The following is a 23,150-nucleotide window of genomic DNA, read 5'->3' on the forward strand; positions in this document are numbered from 1 at the left end:
CCACCCCACTACTTGCCCCTATAACCTCCCCCCTTTAACCTAGTACACATCTTGGTCTCTTCATACCTCCCTCACCTTCCCTTCATCAGCCTACTATCCATCTCATCCTCCCTCCTCATCACCTATCAAACCCCCTCTTCCCCTCACATCTTCCTACCACCATTTACCTTTTACCTCAAGGCCTGCTCTCTCCTACCTAACTCTTGACAGTATGTATAAAACCTTTCCCAACTCCTCACAGGCCACCTATTTCATACTAGTACCCTCACTATTGCCAGTCCACAAATCCTATCAACTCATTATCACCCCCTCTTCACTATCTCTGCAATCCCCCCCACTTATCCTACTTGCATCACCCTCAACTACCCTCCATCTGCTCTAACTCCATTACAACTTTAAGCTGCCATCTAACTGTATCAGTATTATAACTCACTGGCCTCCCTATTTACATGAGATTAACTATCATTACTCTATTTGTGTATTTAGCAAAATTTGTGTTCTACTATTTTTGCATTCTTTTATTGATTATTGTGTAAATAGCTGAATATTTGAATTCCTGTATTATTCTACTGTATACTGGAGCTTCTCTCCCCGGGCCTCCGCTGAAAAAGGGCTCCGGCCCAGTCAGACTATCCCAGTCAACAAATGTCAAAATAAATAAATGTTGATTCCGTATCAGGCTTAGATGTTATAGGGTAGAGAATGTATAAGAAATTAATGGATAGGCAAAGAGAGTATTTTATAAATGTACCGAATGAATGTTTGAAGGAAAGGTTTGTTTATGAAGAGTTATGTAGTGGGATATTAACATTTATATGGAAGAAAGAAGAGAACAATGAAATAAAATTGGAGATCTATCACACTAAACACAGATAATACATTTTTACCAAGAATAATACAGGAGAGAATGGAAGGAAATATGAGAGATATTATGGAAGAAATTATACATGATATAAAAAGGAAGGAATGCCAAGAATTGTCATTGGTTATGAGAAATTGTGGACGATATTGCAAGTAAAAGGGAGGATGTGAAACTTATATTAGGTGATATTAACAAGGCATTTGATACAGTAAGACAAGATGCTTTGTGGAATGTTATGAAGAATAGAATAGATAACAAAATTAGGAGTGCGTGTATGTCAGCATATCAGAATAACAGAATGAATGTGTTAGTACATGGGTGGCTAAATAAAAGACATATGCATAAAGTGTGGTATAAGACAAGGATGTCCCATGAGAGGAACAGTATTTGCATTGGTAATGCATGTGCTAGAGACTGAAGTAGCTTATAAAATGAAAGATACTACATATGTGCTACAAAGGGAGGTGGTGAATCCAGTAGTTTCAACATACACAACTGATAGAGTTGTAGTTGCGAAGAACAAAATATGGATGACAGAAGTGCTGGTTGTCTGAATGGATATTTACTCAAGGGCATTTCAATTTCCTTTAAACACAAAAGCGCGATGTGGTGAAAATTAGGGGTGAGCATTTTTCCATAAATTAAGTGTCTTTCTTAGGGATAATATTTGGGAAAATGAAGCAGTTATAATGCATTGGGAGGGTTTGATAAAAGAAATGAAGGAAATATGTTTTCTGTGGAGAATGTATGTATTAGCATTCAAGATAAAGGTTTAAATGGTGAATTCTGTACTAATGGGAATAATAGAATGCATGCCAATGTTTATATGGTCCCAGCAAAAAATTATAGATATTTGTTTGCTAGGGCATGGTTCGGGTGCCCTTTTTCAATGGAGGCCCGGGGAGAAAAGCTCTAAGGTATAATACTTAATGCAAACCACATCCTAACAAATTTTTCAACACAGTTTCAGTTAGTGCATAGCATAATAAGTCAGTATAATAAAATGTGTATTGATATACAAGAGCATTACATTTACAAGCATTGTACTGAGACTTTACAGATAAAAGAATGGTGTATATGAAATTGTGATTTTAGAGGAGATAAGCAACTTTGAGTGTAAATAGAGAAGTACTGATGGAACAATAATTTGGTTGTGCTAATTAGAAGTGGGTATAGTAGTTTAAGAAGTACAAGTGAGTGAGGTATTAGAAGGTGATAAGCAGGTGATCAAATGATGTAGTGCTTTAAAGGGAGGTACAAGAAAGGTGATAGAGAAGGTCTATATTATTTCCTTGAAGAGGGGTTTGAACGCCTCTTCACTGACCCTAAAACTGCAAACTTTCAAAATATCGAACCTCCACATAAGCAATTTCTTTCCCTTGGAAAGAAATTGCTTGCCCTACAAACACCAACAAATAACCACAAACACTACAAAGTGGGGGACTTTGCCTCCCACACCCCCATAACTAAATATACCAACTCCAAGATCGCACTACAGCACAGAAAACGGCAAACTGACAAGGATGGCCAAGCGATTTCTTTCCCAAGGAAAGAAATTGCTTATGTGGATGTTCGATGTTTTCAGATTTCACGGTTTCAAGTTCGAAGAGGCATTCGATAGAACACCTCTTCGAGGAAATAATAGGAACCTGCTAGAGAGCTATGTCCCAGATGAAGAGCTGGGACAAAGCCAGGAGGCAGTGAAAAAATCTTTTAGTAATGGTTTGAAAAGATGAAGATGTGTGATAGACTAGACTGATGTAGGAAATCATATTGGGTACAAGATTATACCCAGTGAAAAGAGGTGTGTTGTATACGAGTGAAGATGAAGGGGGACTGAGATTACCAAATCCAGTTGTCTATTCTGCTTTAAACTCGCACAGAGTGTTAAAGTGGGTAAAGGAAGAGAATGAGAAATTAACAGTAAAATTGTTTAAATGCAAGTACAAAAGGTTATGGGTGATTATGAGAATAAGAAAGAGAGAAAAAGAACAAGTAAATGAAGAAATTAAAAAATACTAACATGGAAAATAAAAATTGATAGGAAAGACAGAAGGATGTGGTATAATAATGGAATGAAACAATAGCATTAAGTAAATCCATGGAAATGTTTACCAGAAGTGATTAAAGCTATTAAAGTAAGGAAATGTTGGTGTATCAAGACAGTATGGTGTCAGAATTTCTAATGAAACCTGTAATTAACTTGGCAGTACATGGAAATATTGCATATAAAAGAAAGTTTAAAAAAAAAGTGTGTGTTTATATCTTGTGACGAGTAAGAGACAAAATAGCATGCTTTTTATTTATTTATTTATTTTTTTACTACAAAAGACGGTGAAACTCGGGGAAAAAGTATGAAAAAATGTAATATTAATGACAATACAAATATGATTATATATACATAGATATTACAAGAAGAAGAAAATGTGAGGAAAGGTAGATAAGAATTTATTTTATGTAATATGAATTCTTTGGAATGAAAGAATGAAGAAAATGTTTATAATGGTAAATGGATTATGGCAGATATACTGCAAAAAATTAAAAATATGGTTGGGGAATGAGGAGTGGGGGGTCAATTATTGGAGAAGAACAATGAAGATGTTATAAGAAAAATGACAGATATTAAACACAAATGTGCATACATGTGATTGTAAATATGTAAATAATGTTTTATTCACTGTTTTAACTAAAGGATCTCTACTCTTTTTTGATAGGTGGCACAGGAGCTTTTACATCCACCTCAGCTACCACCAACTCAAGCAGATGTGACCTCTGTTTAATGTCTCATACAAAGCATGAATTCTAACAACTTTTTTTTTTAAATCCTTACATTATATTTTTTACCTACACAAATATAGTTTATGTACATTATCCTGTACAATTCTTAATAATAAACATTTGAATTACTTGAAGTAAGTAAATAAGCATTGATTTTAAATTTTCCATTGTTGCTCGAGGAGGAATACTTGTTGCGTCTTTCGGCTTTTCCCGGTTAGGGGTCGCCACAGCGGAACTCCGGTCCGCTAATGATTGGCAGTAGATTTTTACGTGCTGAGTTGCCAGCCCTGACGCGCAACCTTCAACGAAGGTACGCCCATTCACACATGTCTCCAGACAGAAGACGCTCTGAGAATCGAACGGGACAATGTCTTACTGTCAGGCGACAGCGCTACCGCTGCACCACCACCGCAGTTCAAGGAGGAATACTGATCCAAGTAAAACATTTTTATGCTCAGCCAAGAATGTAACAATAATGTCAGAAACAGAGATTACAATAATGATATAAAGTAACAGGCCAATATTTAATTACAAAACTGGAGTTTAGAAGTAAAATTGCAATTTTTTTTTTATTTTGTTTTTTTTTTAATATGCTTAACAACCACTGTATGTTCTTGAGTTGTGTTATTACAACATATACAAGTGTATCATTTGTGAAGTGAGAATTCTGCACTCCCTTCCTATGCAGAAGTGGGTATTCAAGTACTGCATCCAGCATCAATAACTTATTGGTAAATGATGAAGGATTCAAATACTCCAAAGCTCAAGTAAGCTATTTATTTATCTCAGCTGTTTATTTTGCAATAAACCATCTGCAACGCATGGTCAACCAAACCAAAAACACAGGTTACAGTTTTGACTTCATCAGCAGCAGCACACCTCTCAATTGCCATGATTTAGGCACAGCACTGTGATTTTGGCCCTTAGATTTAGCCTTGCTACTCCTGAATTTACTCATAACATCCAACATGTCTTGGGTACATTATTTATTAAATACATAAACTATGGTTATACAAAGATTCTGTTATTACTTCCTATACATGTTCTGGTATATGAAGGTGTTCCGTTGTGAAAAATAACAGCTCACTTTCTGACGTTCTGCTATAAGTTTTAAAAGGCCAGTGCTTCCATTTCTAATGCTCAAAGGTGGAGAGGCATCAGCAGAGGTAGCCAGATGTGGCATATATCCCCATGATGTGAAACGATATACAAAAAAATGAAGGAAATTCACCTCGAGCTGCTACCCAAAATAAACCTCTTGAAACAAGGTCAGAAGCATTCAGTGTACTGCAGACAATTTATCATAGATAAAAACAAGAGCATTTCAGGTTTTTAAATAAAATAAAGCCTTTCTTTGAAAACCTGTTCATTTCTGATATTTCTTGCTTTTTCTGTCTCTATTTTTAGTAAGGAACGCTGGCTACTACTGTTTGGAACAATTTTATCTGCAACTTCATAGACTTCTTTACTGATCCTTAAAGGTGGCACATTTTGCTGTATTGATTCTGAATGCATGATTTTGTTTTTAATTATACAAAGACATGACTGCCCACTGGTGCCCTGTTTAGGATTACTTTGTCTGCCTTGCACCCACCAACATCCAAAACAGATCATGTCTTCCTGTAATCCTGAACAATTAAGTGGGTGATCACTGAATGAATGAATGTATAATTATGCCTTAAAGGTTCCTTATTAGATGATCAAAGACACATTGTTTCGAATGCATCTCGATCTAACTTGAAAGCGAGAAAAGGCAAAATACCGAAACTGCATATAAGCAAATTCTTTCCCTGGGAAAGAAATTCCTTGGCCGCCTTCTGTATTTTGTCGTTTTCATCACTGTAATGCAATCTCGGAGTTGGTATATTTAAGTAGGGGGGGTGAAACCCCCCACTTTATGTAATGCTTTAAAGTTTTTTTTTTCTTTTTTGGAACAACGCTGTTCTGAGTGTTCGGGATTGTAAGCTTTCGCTTACATGGGGTCGATAAATCAGATTTGCTTAGAAGCAAATTCTTTCCCTGGGAAAGAAATCGCCTGGCTGCCTTTGGTATTTTACAGTTTTCATCACTGTAGTGCGATCATGGAGTTGGTATATTTAAGTAGGGGGTGTGGGAGGCACAGCCCTCCACATTGGGGGGTGTGGGGGTGAAGCTCCCCACTTTACATAATGTTTTAAAGTTTTTTTTTTTTTTGGGAACAGCGACTTTTTCCCCTGGGGAAAAAAAATCACTGTTCTGAGTGTTTGGGATTGTAAGCTTTCACTTACATGGGAAATTAGCGTTCGCTTTTCTAAGCCTTCGCTGATTTAATATAGATCCTGCCTTAACTACTACTCAACACCCACTTTGTCGATACCCAGTGGTGTAATACAAGCAGCTAGCAAACCAGAAAGTCAGTAAAAAAATTAGTTTTTGTAGAAGCAGACCTCCTCACATCACATTCCTATAGACAAGGTTATGCCCCCACCATCCATGGCTTGGAATAATTAATTGTAAAGCTGCTACATATTAAGGAAGCTTTTATTTATTTTTGTTAACCAGGGAAAACTACATCTACATCGCCATTTTTTAGAATCAGCCTTGGAACACAGTGACTTACTCAGAATCACACAGCAGCCAAATGGAGGTCAAGGGAATCAAAACCTGGACCATAAGAAGGTAAATTATCTTCATTCAAAAATAACCTTTCTTGACACAAGATCACATTTACAGTGCAATGGGTGCCTGAAAATCAGGAGTCAAGAAGCTAGTCCTCAAAAAGTAGCCACACTACTTACCTCTACTCACATGCTTGCAATGGTTTTAATAGCAACTGCTTTACTGTCTTCCATCCTGCAAAGTCTCAGTGTTTCCTCTGTGTGTTCTGGAGCCTTCACTTGGCTTAAAATTACATATTACAAGGTACATAGAATATCAGATCAAAAGAACAGTAGGACTGAATTAAGAAAAGATCAGTGTTTCCGAAATACTCATCAGTGGAGATGTGCTGACCAAGGTGGAGAAAGAGTGGGTTTTTATTTATTTTAGTTTGTTTACTGGGGAAGTACACTGATCACTATAGAACATTTGCAGGCACAAACTGGGTGAAAAGATTCACAAAAAAAGGGAAACGGAACAAATTCACAAACACAAAAGTAATCACAGAAGGTAGATAATCCCACAGACAATTAATACAATATGCAACTAATATTAGCAGAGTAGAAAATCGAATGTGAATTAATTTTAGTAGTAAATATGAGAGGGAAGCAGCAGCTGAAAAAAATAGGGTCAAAGCAGAAGTAATGCAAATGACGAGGGAGTTAGGTTATGCGTCCGGCGGAAAAGCACTTGCAGTCAAATTTTTGAGGAAGGTGTCTTTCTTTTGAGTTGAGCTCTGAAGGTGTGGAAAGAAGAGACTTCTTTACAGTGAAGGGAGAGCCACAGTTTGGGTGCAAGACTGGAGAAAGAATGGATGGTACAGTGCAGTGCAGTTAAGTTTGGGGTGTCTGGATTGAGGGAGTTAGTTGGGAGATACTGCAGAGGATGTAGGAGGGTGGTTTTATTATGGATTTGGCTGCAAGAGGTAAAAAGGCACCTGGATTAAGTAGTTTGAAAACAAGACAGCCTAGGAGTAGTTCAACTCTGAAGCAGACTGGTAGCTATTTGGCCTTGTAAAGGGTGCTGTAGTGTTGTTCCTGAGGGGAGGAACTGGAAATGCATTAGCAGATTTTATTTTCAATGGATTGTAGAGTGTTTTTTTTTTTTGAGGCTGTGGCTGTGATGGGGAGCCAGTATTCAAGATGAGCAAGGAAGACTCCTTTGTCTATTGCAACACTAGCTGGTCTGAAGAGAAAGGGACATTTTCCAGGACCAGAACTGATCTCTTCCTGGTGTTTTCAATGTGGCTTTGGGAGTTAAGTGACTGGTCTAGACAAACTCAAGTATTTCCCCATGTATGGGGAGGAAGGAGTAAGGGCAGACGTGGGAAGTATTTATCACCCGAGGCTGTTTGAGAAGAGGTTTAACTAGAGCAGTTTTCCATATATCTAGCATTGCATTTTGAATAAAGTAAATATTATACATATGTAGAAGAGATACATGTTAAGAAAGTCTTTGCAGAGTGATATACACCAAGGGAGCAGGTTGTCTGCACTAGGGGTGCATCCAGGGGTAGGTTTCTTAGAAGGGGAACAAGTAAAACAGAGGAGCTTTAACTGTGATATTTTAATTTACACCAGAAAAAATTCAAGCAAAGTAGAAAAGGACATCTATGGTTAGCAAAATTGGTGACAAATGAACAGATACAATTAAGAAACTTCATGAAAGTATAGAATGGGTGCAGTACAAGAAACAAGGAGTAAGAGTAGAAGTAAAGAATGGAATATTAATGAGAAAAGCAAGACAGTATATTTAGATATGTTAGGAAAATGAATGCAGAGCCCAGGAGAGAGCATGAAAGTAGCAGAGAACAACTGATATGGGGGAAACATCTTACTAAAGCAAGGTATGAATGGTACAAATGTGGTCTGCTATTCTAAACACAACAGCACTGCTGAGGAAATATAGACTGTATATCAGGATTTCACCATGAATGTGACTGATATCGGATGCAAGAATGTGCATTGGTTGTAACTTGTGGCCAGGCCATGACTAAAAATAAAGAGACTCCCGGCCTAGTCCATTCTACTTACCCAGTTAGAAAATTACCTTGTGTAGTTATGAAATTATTAACATACACATAGAAACTCCTTTGCACACATGTGAAACACAGTTAAGGGAACTCAGGGCTACTCACGGTTTCTGCAAATAATAATGCAGACAAGGGAGAGCCTTCTTAAAGCTTTTTCCAGGTATTGTCATTTGATGCCTTACCAAAATGCGATAGCCTCATACATTACAACACTTTCATTTAAAAAAGGGCACAGTGCACTCTTCACAACCCTATGCCCATCAAAGGATACAAGAAATTTATTATACCACATTGGTCATGGTGCCTCTTCTGCCAAGAAATATATACACATTTCTAAATTCACCACTGTTATCTGTAACTAGTGGGTCTGACCGGTTTAACAACAACAATTAACAAAATCAGTGATGCCACACCTGGAAAACATTTTAGCACATTGTTAAAGGTTGTGCGTCAGGGCTGGCAAAATCGGCACAAAAATCTACTGCCAATCATTAGCGGACCGGAGTTCCGCTGTGGCGACCCCTAACCGGGAAAAGCCGAAAGACACAAACATACTACAACGCTCAAACTCAGCATCTTCAAACAAATTTTACAACTCAAGATGTCAAATTATCAAACAGTACCGTTCAACTTAGGAACGACAACAAAAAAAAAAAATGCCCAAAACTTGCACACTAAACTTACCTAAAGTTCCTCTCTATTACCTTTAGTTACTTGGAAAAAAATCCAAAAGTTCAAAGAAAAACAGAAAAATTTCAGGTGAAATACCTACCTGTCAGTTATCAGACAGACACTTTACAATGAGTGCAAAATCCCCCATTAATGGTATGAAAAATTAGCATACATAAAAGTTAATTTACTACTACCTCTAAAAAAAAAAAAAATACAGTGGAAAAAAACATGCAGACACAGCGATGCATTTCAAACAGCTGTATGAATGCTGTACCATTTCCTTTTCTTGAAGTGACAAAAATATATGAGATTTGTTCTGATTAGTCATATAAACCCCTATGTCACTAGATGGATTGCAAACTGGCTCAAGGACAGACCCGCATGGTTAGAATTGCTGGAGCCATGTCAGACTCCAAACCAGTTAAAAGTGGTGTCCCACAAGGCTCAGTCCTGGGACCTCTCTTGTTCGGTATATATTTCTCGGAGGTACAGGCCAACACGGAAGGACTGTGGCTGACCAAGTTCGCAGATGACTGCAAACTGGGCGCCATAATAGACTCTCCAGCAGACACAAGCATCCTCCAAAAGGGCCTCATAGAAACAGACAACTGGTGCCAGAGCCATGGCCTCAAGCTAAATGCCAAAAAGTGTATAGTCATCCCCTTTGGCAAAAACAAAGTGCCCACAAATTACCACATAGGTGGTAATCCATTAAGTACAGAAGTAATTAGGGACCTGTGGACCCAAGTTGATAGCAATCTCTCATTTGACAACCATGTGGCCAAAGTGGTTAGAAAAACATTTTATATAGCCCACCTAATCATGAAGGGATTCACATCTAGATCAGGGGAGGTCATCATGCCTCTTTACTCAACCATCATCAGGCCCATAATTGAGTACAATAAGATAATCCAAGCATTGAAAGTACACCATAAAACAAGCAAAAAGGCGAACGCTGACACCACACTATGTAGCTTGCGAAACTGAAAACAATGAAGCAAACTCGTGCAAACCAGCAGGACAAAGTAAAACCACTTTTAATAACAGTTGAGCGCTTTCACCTGTTACAATACAGGCTTCCTCAGAACGTATTGTAACAGGTGAAAGCGCTCAACTGTTATTAAAAGTGGTTTTACTTTGTCCTGCTGGTTTGCACGAGTTTGCTTCATTGTTTTCAGTTTCTCAAGCTACATACTGTGGTGTCAGCGTTCGCCTTTTTGCTTGTTTTATAATTGAGTACAATGCCCCTTTTGGGATGTACCTTACCAGACACCTGCAGCAACTGGAAAGACCCCAAAAGTACCTCTCCAAGAGGATCAAAGGGCTCAAACAGATGCCATATGCTGCCCGGTTAAAGAAACTCCAGCTCTACTCAGTGGCATACCGCCTGTTCAGAGGCGATCTGTGCTGGACGTATAAAGCCATGTCCAACCCGGAATTAATGGACATGCTGCACCTCAGAAAATCCAAATCCCATCGAGCTACGCGCTCGAGAGACTTGAACCTCAGCACTGAAATAAATAAGACATGCTGGAGGGACAGATTCATAACCCAGAGGCTCCCTTCACTCTGGAATAAAATCCCAGTCCAGGTTAGGCAGAGTCCCTCATTGACTCTATTCAAGAGGAATCTTGATGAGTGGATGGGAGATCGTAGGTTTACCCCGGGTATCACTTCTGTGTCACTGTTAGACAGAGGCACAGTATACTAACCTCGAAAAAGGGCATAGCAAAATAAATTTAAAATGGGTGGCGAAAGCCAAAAACATTCTAGCTAGGCTTATAAATGCCCTAGGGCAGATAGCCTAGTATGAACCTATGAACTAAATATTAAGACAAAATTGGTAAACTAAGGTCTATTAAAAGTATGAATACAAACTTGGACATTTGGTTGTCCACACACAAAGGGAAGCCAAAAAACTTCTGGGTTACTTGTTCTAGAGCCTCATTATGTTCAAGTTTATAATACCACAGTATGATCTCTCTCTCTTTAATATGTAGCAACTTAGTAACCCTAACAACTGTATGGGGGAACGGGGTTTAGCTTTTTACCATCTATGCTGAAAAGATTTCCCCACCTCACATTAACTGTCAAAAAGTTTTGCTAAGAATATCTATATCTTCCTGATAATTTTTAAATGAAATAGAATAAAACTGGTCAGCCACGAGTCGTTGCTTGCACAGTTGCACTGTATTTCAGAATATGTTTGTACACTGGGAATACAGGATCTCAAACAGCCATTTTGCGTTTAATACCTGTTGGGCACTTAACACTACCAATACTAGATTTTTTTGTATATTCATACTATCAAGTCTTTATTTAGAGCTTTTCTCTGTATACCTTTAAAGAAAAATGCACCTCCCTGACGGTTAACATGTACAGAGAAATACACTGATAAATACAATTAAACAAAACAAAAAAAAAATAATCAGTCAGAAATAAAATGGCAAAACAAAGGCAAGATTTGCTGATTTGTCAGATTTGTATACAATTCATCTGGAAAGGTTTAGTTTTTTTTCCTAATGTTCATCTTGATATACACAGCAATACTGTCAGGCACCACAGAATGGTTCCCACAGTTACCAGTGATTCTACAGATAAATAATGGCAAATGGTTGTTTTAAGCAGTCCTCAGGGCCAGCGATCTTAACTCTTTCAATGTCTTTTTGGTGTCTTAAGTTACTGCTGCAGCAATGTGAATAGCTCTGCATGCATTTAAAATAGAACTCCTCTACTGAAGTACATAGAATACAAATGTCACTTAACAGTCTATATATACTTAACTAAAATATCCATGTCAACAAAAATATGCAATATGATCTGCCTTAGAAAACTAGTGCTAATACCAGTATACAAAGTTCCATAACAGTAATATGTCTTAACCCAGAACCATGCTTTTCAAACTGGCCAGATTTTTGGTCTGTTCCTCACATAATGCGTGTTTTTCTGGCAAATCTATGAGGACTGAAGTGCCTAAATAATTGCATTCATTTGAATTTCAGACTTCTTATCCTTCAGAAAATGCATGCCAACACAAACCCTCTTACTCTAGCAACTTTCTAAGTTTATTAAGGGCAGTGTTTAAAATCTGTTCCTGTTTTGGACTTTTGCACCCCATTACTTTAGGCTTTGCCCAGATTTCTTTCAAAAACAGGTTGAGAGTATGCTTAGGTTACACATTAAAATACTTACTGTAGTGGCCCCTCAGACTAACAAACTTAACAAGACGTACTGCAAACGCCAGCATGCCCTTTAACTGCAAAAATAAATTCAAATCATTTATCGGAGGCACCTGTTCCCAAGATGGAAAGAAGAGCTCGTTTGCACTCCAAAAAATATTACGTTTTCAAGTAAAACTTGAATTTTAAAAATATTTCACTTAAGTCAAGACTGCAATACAGTTCCCTTTTATACTGTTATTTTTCTCTGCTTTTAACCGACAGTAAATATAGGGCACAAAGCACTACACAAAATCTAACCTCTTACTTCCCTCAAACTAATAAAGCAACCAACATAAGACAAAATTAAAAATGGGAAACGTACATTTATGCATCTATCACAGAAAACCACAACAATATTTCGACTTGTGCATATTTTCTTACAAACTAACAAAAATCTGTAAAACCTACGGCTATAAATAACCATTACTTTACATTAATAAAAATTCCTCAAAAATAACCATGCATGCACTATATTGACAATTTAAATAATCAGAACCGCCGCTACCCAAATATATTTTATATATCAGCTGATCAAAAAAACGGCCCACATGACATAACATTGTCCACCATAAAAAGAGCAGATCAGATGTCAGATTAAAAGGGGTCCGTTTTGTTTTCTTCACACTACCCAAAGGCCTTCCCAGGTCACTATTTTTACTGGTGGGATTTATGGTATCCCTAGAAGTGCAGCCTCCATCTTCCAGTCCCTTATAAGGAAACCACTGCCAGCCCAAAAGGGAGCTCACTATCTAGTACCCCCAGCTGTCACCTGCAACACATGCGCAGTAAAGACATGCTCCTAGTCTAAACTCCCACATCCCTTAGTTTGAAGGAAAAGAGAAAAAAGGTCGCTCGCGACCTGACCAACACTGTCGCCATCCAGTTATTTTGGGAAACAAACCACTCTTCCTAAAAACACCACAACGTGATTATGCAGAATCACATAACGTATTATACTGTATAAACCAGCTGAGAAATTATTCTGTCACAAGATGCTCACTTCTAACGTCCGCTAATAATAAAACACAATGAGGACAACACAGCGGTCTACTGTACAGCACAAAGCATTTGCTAAGTGCCGCATTATAACCTCCTCACCTTCTGAATACGTTTAAGTGCCATCTTCGCAAAAGGAAAAGCAGCTTCCACTCTCTGTTTTCAACTACAGTAGCTGTAAACGTGGCCCACAAATGTCGGTCCCAGTCGCACAGGGAAGGGGGAACCCGCTGACACTGATTTCCAAATCCAGCTACAGTGCTCACGTGTAATGACCATAGATTTCAGTAAGGAACAAGAACAGGGGGAACTGTGAGCCTCTACAGCTCCCAACAGAGGTGTCGGGAACTCTAACAGTAGGGCACAAACCGCAGCGTGGGTACAATAAGAGATTTGCGGAGCCTGCTGGGACTTGTAGTCCCGCTAACGTCTATTCTGCAGCTGCAAAGCTCACCCTATCGTTACGGTAGACTAGCACTCTACTCTAAGCATTTACTACATACCTTCCAACTTTTACCTAATTTTGCGTTAGACTTCAGATATTTAGGCGATTAATACTGTTATAGTGAATCATGTACCTCCTCCTGGACGGGACTGTTCAGGGGTGGGTGCGACTTGCTTGATGTTACACAAAATCAGTGTGATGTAACATGTAAATCACGCATGATCAACATATATGCAGAATTGTCAACGACTTCACGCTTGGATTGCTTTTATTGACAAGTATGTAAATGAGTGCCCCTGCTCTCAATGAATGGAAAATAACATGACAGCGTCCTCTATTTTTTTCTCTGATAGTACTACTAAATATTGAATGGACTAATTATTTAGTTGCCCTTTCAGCTGTTAATTGAAGCATTTCAGAAGTGAAAAGTCAGGCAAAGTTTGGCATAATGGTTAAGTTGCTTACTTTACAGCCATAAGATGCAGGGTGTAATACTCGCATGGGCTAATTGTCTAGGCTTGAAATGGCATGGCCCACGAGGGTAATTAGCCTAGTACTAATCAATGAAACAAAGTAGAATAATACATACTGTAACAAGTACAGCAAAGTATTGGTTTATGCAGCAATGATATTATGTTTGTAGCACTCAAGTGTATCGCGTTATTAGAAACGTTCCTCAGTTTCAGTCTTAATAGGGTAATGTTCCTTGCACCTTCACACTGACAGGGCCCATTCTTTGTTAATGTTTTCATGTAATCTCTATCATAAATAAAATCATTTTAATTCATATTAATTCTTCAAAGGAAATTTTTTTAATGCACTCACCTAAGGCAGTGGGCAAACAGAAAACAGCGGACAGAAACCAGAAGGAGCATACCTCTCACCCTCTTAGAGCAAAACATCTGGACAAAGGCCCAAAAATAGGGATCATTTTTTTAAATATTGCTCTTGCAATCGTACAAAGTTGCTAGAATAACAGGGTTTGCATTAACATCAATTTTGTGAAGGATATTATGTCCGAAACTCAAATGTCTGTCATTATTTTCTGAGTTCAGTCGTCAATGATTTGCCAGAAAAACAAAATTTTATGAGGAACAGACCGAAAATATGAGGAAAAATCTGGATATTCTGAGAAAAGCTGGACAGTTGAGAGGTATGTAAGAAGGTGCATTCTCAGGTATTATTATAATCCTTTCTCCAGATGACCACTTCATCCATTGTTGAAATAAAAATCAGCAAAGATCATATTTTCCAGTCACACACAGCATCTGTTTTAAAGTTTTTCATGCTGTTGCATGTATAACAGTTTAGAGTGCAATTTAAATGTTTCTACCTTCCTTTGTATTTATTTAACAGTAATGCAGAAATACCTCACTAAAAGAATCACAGGCCTAAAGCAGATGCCCTGTGCTGACCGCCTTATCGCATATCGTCTACTCCGAGGCGATCTCTGCTTAACATACAAGGCCATGTCAAACCCAGAGCTGTTGAACATGCTACACTTAAAGAAATCCCAATCCCTCAGATCCACACGCTCCAGGGATCTAAATCTTGTCATCACAATAAACAAAACATGCTGGAGGGATAGGTTCCTGACCTAGAGACTCCCCAGACTCTGGAATAGACTGCCCATACATGTCAAGCAGAGCGCCTCTTTGGCCCTCTTCAAAAGGAACCTTGATGATTGGATGGGAGAAAGGAAATTCACCCCGGGGATCACATCAGTCGCCCTGCTAGACAGGGGTCCAGGGAAGTAAATAGTGTAGGAAGAAATAGCCAGGGAATTGTTATGGCCAGGCTTGTATAGGCCCTAGGGCCGATAGGTTCATAGGTTGGTACTAGGCTATGTAAAACGTTGGTATATATAAATTGGTATATATAAGCTGGGGGAGGACTTTGGCACTGCTGCAAAAATAAGTTTAAAGGAGAAAGGCGACTTTCAAGATTCGTTCTTCTCTGGGTTTTCAGTCTGTTTTTTATGGCTTTACAACACTGGGTATTTCGAGTGCTGATATTTCAACAGGGAGCTGGACTGCTCTCTGTAAATAACATAGGACATCATTGTTCCTGATGTCTTATTCTTCAGAAAAAATACAGGCTAATGTAAGTTTCATTGTTCTTCTAACTTCCAACCATAACTCTCAACTGTCCAGATTTTTGCCAAATATTTTTTCCAATCTCACCTAGTATTTCAGGTATGCGTTTTACTATGTCGACATTAATTATCACATTAATGATGTGGTTTCAGTAGTGACTTACTGAACATTGACAAATACTTAAGTATTGACAAGGTTAGTGAGAAGACAAATGTGAATATTCATTAAGTATTCAGACATATTGATTGGTGGGTGATTTGCGGGGTCTGGGCGGGATTTGCTACTGTGCATTTGGAGGGGGGGGGTACAAGGATTCAGTATAACCATAAATACTTCATGTTTAGTTCAAACTTCATAGATTGTAGGGACAATATAATATGGTAGAAAATCAACATCACAGGCAATTTCACAACCTGGCACTCTTAATTTTATTGACTTTGTATTATTTATACTTAACAATGTCATGTAAGGTATGAATTAATTGACTAGTATATTTCTACAAAGTAGGTGTAACAGATAAAGAGAATACACATGTGTTTAAAAAGAAAACTTATTACAAATTATACCAATTTAGAGGACTTATTGCATTCCCCAGCACTTAACAATGTTTTCATCACTTTCCCTCTAAAACCATTGAATATTTTTTCAGTCTATGAAACTTTTATTGGAAGCATTAACCTGGACAGTTGTGGACATTGTGTGGCCTAAAAAAAGGTATGGTTTCTCAAGGTAATGTATAAAAAATTGTACTCAGTAGAGTACAAAGAGTATGCCTAGCTACACCCTTGCACTAGATGAGATTTGAGAGATTGTTAATATCATATGCTATATGAAGTCTCTTGCAGAAAATCCTATTCCTCATAGTGCTTATATACCTGCCAAGGAAAACTAAGTGTATCCAGAGCACTGAGGCTTAACACCCTACATTCTCAGCAGCTGCACACATACCTTTCAACTGACTAGTAGAATTTCATAGAATGTCCAGATTTTTGCCTCATATTTTTGACATGTTCCTCCTAAAATCCATTGGTTCTCTGCAAATCATTGAGGACTGCAATCACTGAATAATGACAAACATTTGATTTAAAGACTACCTATCTTTCAGAAAATGCACGGTAATGCAAAACATCTAATTCTAGCAACTTTTTTAATTTTATAAGAGTTTTTTTAACCTGTCCCTGTTTTTGGCCCTTAGTTCCCAATTATTTTTGTCTTTGTCCCTGATTCTTGCATCAAAAGGTTGAGAGATATGCAATGCTGTGAGTAACTATACATGCGAGCATGTGCACACACAAACCTCCTCAGACACCTACACCTACCCCTATACATATAAAGGTTCCTGTAGAAAAATTACCTGTACCTCAGGAACCATAAGCTGAGCTCAACAAAACCAGAATTTCATACACACATTACACAGACCTCCCAATGACATTAGTACATTTCAAGTGCACAGATAATGTAACATGACAGCAGGGGGCTATAATAACCAAGTACCTGAAGTTCATGTCATAGCATACATTTCTTGGAATAATGTTTATTTTGTACACTCAGTTGTGCTAGAATAGACACACACACACACACACACACACACACACACACACACACACACACACACACACACCCCTCCCCCCTGCATATTTACTATATGTTTACTTCATAAAGTTTTATATACCTATATGTAAATATCTCTCTCTCTCTCTCTCTATATATATATATATATATATATATATATTTATATGCATTTTCTTCTATAGCTATCTATCTATAGAGAGAGAGAGACGGATAATGGTGAAATGGTGCCTGAATCAGGGTAATGGATTGGCACCCCCTGCACAGACAGCAGCCTCCCAGCCCCCTGCAGTCATTCTACAGTCCTATTTCTTGGCTGTTTCTCCCTAGTTACCATAAACACTGTTTAAACCTGCCAGTGTGTATACTTTTTTCCTCCTTACATCTACAATGACTACAGATATTTGGATTTAATTAAAAATTTTATTTCAATTTTTATAGCACAAACACTGATAGACATTTGCTAAACAAAATAATATAGTGTCATAATGAAAACAGACTTAGCATTAACAGTAAACTTCTCTGCCCTTAAAACTTACATTCATTGAAACAGCATTAAAACCACCATTTAAAGAAAATGCATCTGATCAGTGGCAGATTAAGTTTACCTTTGCACTCTTTTCAGACCATAGGCCCATTGCGCACATTTGCAGAACAATGCATACATGAATGTGTTCTTTGATTCACCTTCCTGATTGCATTAAATTATATTCCTTATATAATTCAACACCACTTGTTAGATTGTGTTTTAAATTTGTAGTTTTGAACATTTTTCCAGTAAGCAATGAAACAAAATGTATGAACCAATAATACAAAACTGCCCATTCCAGAACATTTGAATCGTAAAATGCTACAAAACATCTGTCATTACAATCCACCAATATCAGTCAATATGCACAATCTCTGCAGAAGTAAAATCATCTGAATAATTCAACATTAAAGAGGTCTGTAACTAATGAAGAGGTTGCTGCTAGCAAACAAGTTTATATTTCAGTGTTTCATCTACAAATTCAGTGTGTGCTACCATTGAAGAATAAATTGCCTATGTAACATTAAAAAATGGTAAGCCGGTAACATTGAAATAGTAAATGGATGGCGAACCAACAACAGATTCGTAGTTACTAGGCACCTCATTCAGATGAGGAGACACTCAGGACTGCAGCACCTCCACCGTTCCTTAAAGTACAACACAGTATCAGCAATCCATCTACATGGTGAGGGAGTAGAACACACAACCTTCTACATCAGAAGCAAGTATTCTACTTGTGCTACTCACATTGCTTTCAAATTCTATAGCACAAACAGTGATTACCATTTGCTAAAGAAAACATTGCACATTGAAAAAAGACTTAGCATGAGCAGCAGTAAAACATCTCTTACCTTAAAGCTCACAATTTCTTGAAAATCCAATGAAGCTTAACATTCCTTGAACATGCACTGAAGCTCACAAAAAATGTGCAGATAACTTGTTTTGTTTTATTTTTGTTTCAGAATTTCAAAACTTCAGTGATATGGTCTCTGCCATGCGGTCTTCAGAGTTTTGAAATTTCGGCGAACTAATAGGAATCTATATATATATATATATATATATATATATATATATATATATATCTATGGTTTACTACTGGGATGCCGAAACTGCATCGGTCAACTGTTTAAAATGTCGACTTTAAATGTGGAATACAGCATGCCAAAAAGTAAACAAATCCGAAAATGAATACATCAACAACCATGGTTTGATGTATTCGACATAGTAGTAGGTGATGTCATACACCTCCTGCTATGAACATTAACATACAGTTAGACTTTACAGTCAACGGTAAGTTAATTCTACTGTTTTGCGGGGGGCCTACACCCCCCCCTGCATCCCCATGTGAGGGCTACCCCCCAACCCCCTGCACATTAAATATACCAACTCCATCGCACTTCATTGAAGAAATGGGCTAATTCCCTGTTCCTCACTGAACCATGATCCCCCTGCACAATGTCGAACCCAAAAGTTCTACTAACACTACCTGTTCAGTTTAGCATAGTCGTTCGATTTGGGTTCGACATTCTGCCCACTTGGAAACTGCAAGTCGATATATAGGGGAAGTGAATATCATTGAATGTCATCAAATGCCCATGTGGTCAGCATCTGATTAGTTGGAGTGCTAAGGTGATTACATACTGATTAACAGCTTAACTTCTGCCCTCCCAGTGTGAAAACAGAAACAGGGAAAAAGAAGTGATGTTGAAACTATTTATGGTTAAACTTCAGTTACTGGCTAGTAGGTAGACTGCCTGGATGCCATTAAATAAGAAATCTGGAAAACCTAAATGAAAATCAATCAGAAAAAGTGAAGAGAAAATATTGGCTGGGAAAGATTCCGATCGCTTCCAGTAATTTAGAGGAAAAGTACATCAAAGATACTTAGAGGTGATTAAAATAAATGAAACATTGAATGAATATATCAGCTCAAATAGCAAAGAGCTGGAAAGAATAGAAAAGGATTTGACTGGCTGTTCAGATGAACTGATGAAACTGCAGAGATCAGAGGCTAGTGTGATGAGGGGGTGCAGCTGAGTGTAGGGCTTCTCAAAAGATCTGTCTCAAAATGTAGTGGAGTTGAAGGGCAAAGTGTTAAAAACTGGAGACAGAAGAATGTAGAAAATGAAAATTCAGTGTGCACCAGTCACAGGAGAAGCAGGTTTGTTCCAGTGGTTTGGTTATGTCATAAGGCAGGTGTGAGACTCAAGCAACTGTATTCAGCAGCCTTCAGAGTATTTTCTCATGGTGGATTGGAGACTTTTTTATGCAGATCACAGCAAAGAAGAAAATAAAGGAGTTTATCCAGCAGGAAGTGAGCCAGTGAGAAGGAAGGGGCTCTGCTTCTCATTATTCTGGTGGTAGAGTTCATGAAGGGATTTTGTCAGTGAGACATTTTCCAATGTTCTAGAGAGGAATGCTTAAGAGAAAGCAAGGAGAACAGGAGTTGACAAGAAGAATCAGGAGTACCTTAGACTTGAATCAAACTCTGGTGTTGGCAGATGGAGGGGAACAGGTGGAAGACCCGAACAATGAAATTAGTGAATAAATGAGAGACTATGAAGTATTGATCACATTTGTGAAATATGACTTTGCCAGAAAGAGTGGCTGAAAAAGACTGAACATTTGTTGATTTTGTTATACGTGTGGGTAGACTGTAGAGCATATAACCTACTTTACGTCATTAATGCTTCAAAGGATACTAAAAGGAGAAAAATAAAGTGCATGTAAAATAATTTTTATTTTTATTAATATTTGTATAAAACATTTCATGATATAAACTGCATGTTATATATAGCAAAGCAGTTTCCTGTAGTGTGTAGTCAGGGGTATTTTAGATTTGGGGGAGAGTCTTCAATAACTGTTGTACGTGTCAAGGATTTTAAAGTAAACAAGTACTTTTTAGCTGCAAGAAATATAGGCTTTACAGTATAACAAGAGAAGACAATCTGGACAAAAGCAAATTTAATGATAATATATTGTGATCATGGGCTGATGGGTGTGAGTGGAGTGTAAAAGTGTACTGATTATATTATATGTAGAATTAAGATATTTTCTCTTATTTTTACAAGAATGAATGTCTAGAGTCATGCCATCAACTTAAGTTATAAATAGAAGATTTTTTATAAGCAAATGGGCTTTAAAATGACAAAAATGATAAATGTCATGAAAAATGCTAAATTTCATACAGCTACAAAAATATTAGCTTGCTTTTTCCATTAGCAAATGTTCAGTGGCAGTCAAGAAGTCTGATGCTGACTGCAGCTGTACATTCTGTTCTGATAGAAATTTACAAAGATTCATTGCTGAGTACTTTTACCTGTTCTGAGGGAACATTACAAAGATTCATTGCTGAGTAATTTTACATGGAAATGAGCTGTCTGCAGGTGCAAGCAATTAATCCCGAGAGTTCTGAATATTCTTTGCTGAGGAGGAATGCAAAATGTTAAGATGCAGTGAGAATCAGTTCAGTAAAAAATAAAGGTTGCAATTATGGGAAGTGAATAAGTGATAGCAGTTTCCCGATTATTAATACTTTAAAGTATTTAACAGAACAGTGTAGACTTTTAAATTTTTAATTTTAAAGATAGCCAGTGCAAATTTTCTTAAGGCTAAAACTTAATGTTTTCTGAAAGCATAGAAGCTATTGTTCACATCTGGGTGGGAAATAGAGTAAGAAAAGAACAGACAGCAATCAGTGTAAGTAGGAACACAGGCTGCACCATGCACTTTAGCATGGGTAACCTTAATTTTAGGTTACATAAGGCCACTGGGTGTAACTGTTAGTTTAAGGCAACTGTTGCTATCAGGAGGGTTAGACTTCATTTTTTGAAGATGTAAATCATTTTGTGTGTTTGTTCTAAGTTAATAGGGGGTGGGGTATTCTGAAAATATACTTAGTATTTTTGTTTGAATGTTTCCTTTAAAACAAAAAGTCTTAAAAAATACAACATAGGCTCAAATGGAGATGAGAAGAAACAACCGTATAAAAGATTAGCCTGCTAAACATTAGTGTGTACATGTAATACAAAAGTTAGAAATACAGTTTCAAAAAACTGTTATATAAAATAGGCGGGAACAAAAGCTTTTTATCATAATGACTATGTTGTCCATATTATCATGAAATGTAAATGGCCTTGCACGTATAAACAAAAAGGAAAGCATATTGAATTATATTAAGAAATGCAAAGTGCAAATAGCAATGCTGCAGAAGACACATTTGGAAAGAAATGAGCATGTTAATTTGACAGGGACAAAGAAAAAGTAGAGTAATTATACACATTGCTAGAGGGGCTCCAAAAGTGATAGAAGAAGAAAAAGAGACAATAATGGCAGATTTGTGGTAGTAAGGTCTTACTGGCAAGCAGGAGGATTATGGTGGTGTGTAATTAGATTCCACCAAAATCTGCTATTATGGAGCTTTAGAGAATTTTGGGAGAAATAATCAACTTTCAGCAGGGAGCATTACGTATACTTGGGGACTGGAACTTGATTTGCAACAGTGAAGATGTTTCAGGGGGGCCTAGAAGGAAAAATTTAACAAAATAAGGTAAAATTCTGAAGAACTTTATGAAAATATTTGGCATGAAAGATAATAATTTGGTAGTAGGAACTCAGACAGAATTTACATATTATTCCCCAAGGAACAATATGTGGGCTTGATAAGATAGAACTTATATTTCACAGAAGCATTCTTGGGATTGGGAAATATGCACTTTCCCGACACTGTGCAATCTCAAAGTTAGAATATATGTATATATATATATATATATATATATATATATATATATATATATATATATATATATATATATATATATATATATATATATATACATATATATATACATATATATATATATATATATATATATATATATATATATACATATCTATATATATATATATATATATGTATATTTATATACATAGACACATACATTATTTTTTTTTATATTATTTTTTATACTTCAGTTTTGTTTCTGCTGAGAGTTTTGCTTGATGCCTGCATAGTAGTGTGGTGATATTTTCAAAGTTGACCCTTTGTGGTCAATGTTGTGAATGTAGATATTTGGGTGTTTTGATGAAATTTAGTATAGCTGTATAAATATTCATGTATATACGTATATATATATATATATATATATATATATATACATATATATATATATATATATATATATATATATATATACATATATATATATATATATATATATATATATATATATATATATATATATATATATATATCTATATATATATATATATATATATATATATACATATATATATATATATATATGTATACAT

The 23,150-nt window shown here is 36.9% G+C and overlaps 1 protein-coding gene across 1 annotated transcript in view; it reads right to left on the bottom strand.

Annotated features, from left to right (window-relative positions):
• The window catches only part of LOC122812113 (ubiquitin-conjugating enzyme E2 D4), a 570,471-nt gene extending 556,773 nt beyond the window's left edge, over positions 1-13,698 (bottom strand). Inside the window, exon 1 of the mRNA XM_044084397.1 lies at positions 13,301-13,698. Within this exon, the coding sequence (XP_043940332.1) occupies positions 13,301-13,324 (24 nt within the window). The 5' untranslated portion in view covers positions 13,325-13,698. The remainder of the gene's footprint in view (positions 1-13,300) is intronic.
• Between the last annotated feature and the right edge of the window lie 9,452 nt (positions 13,699-23,150).

The sequence above is a fragment of the Protopterus annectens genome, chromosome 9.part0 (genome assembly GCF_019279795.1).
Source record: "Protopterus annectens isolate FY-2018-M chromosome 9.part0, PAN1.0, whole genome shotgun sequence".
Classification (NCBI taxonomy): domain Eukaryota; kingdom Metazoa; phylum Chordata; order Ceratodontiformes; family Protopteridae; genus Protopterus; species Protopterus annectens.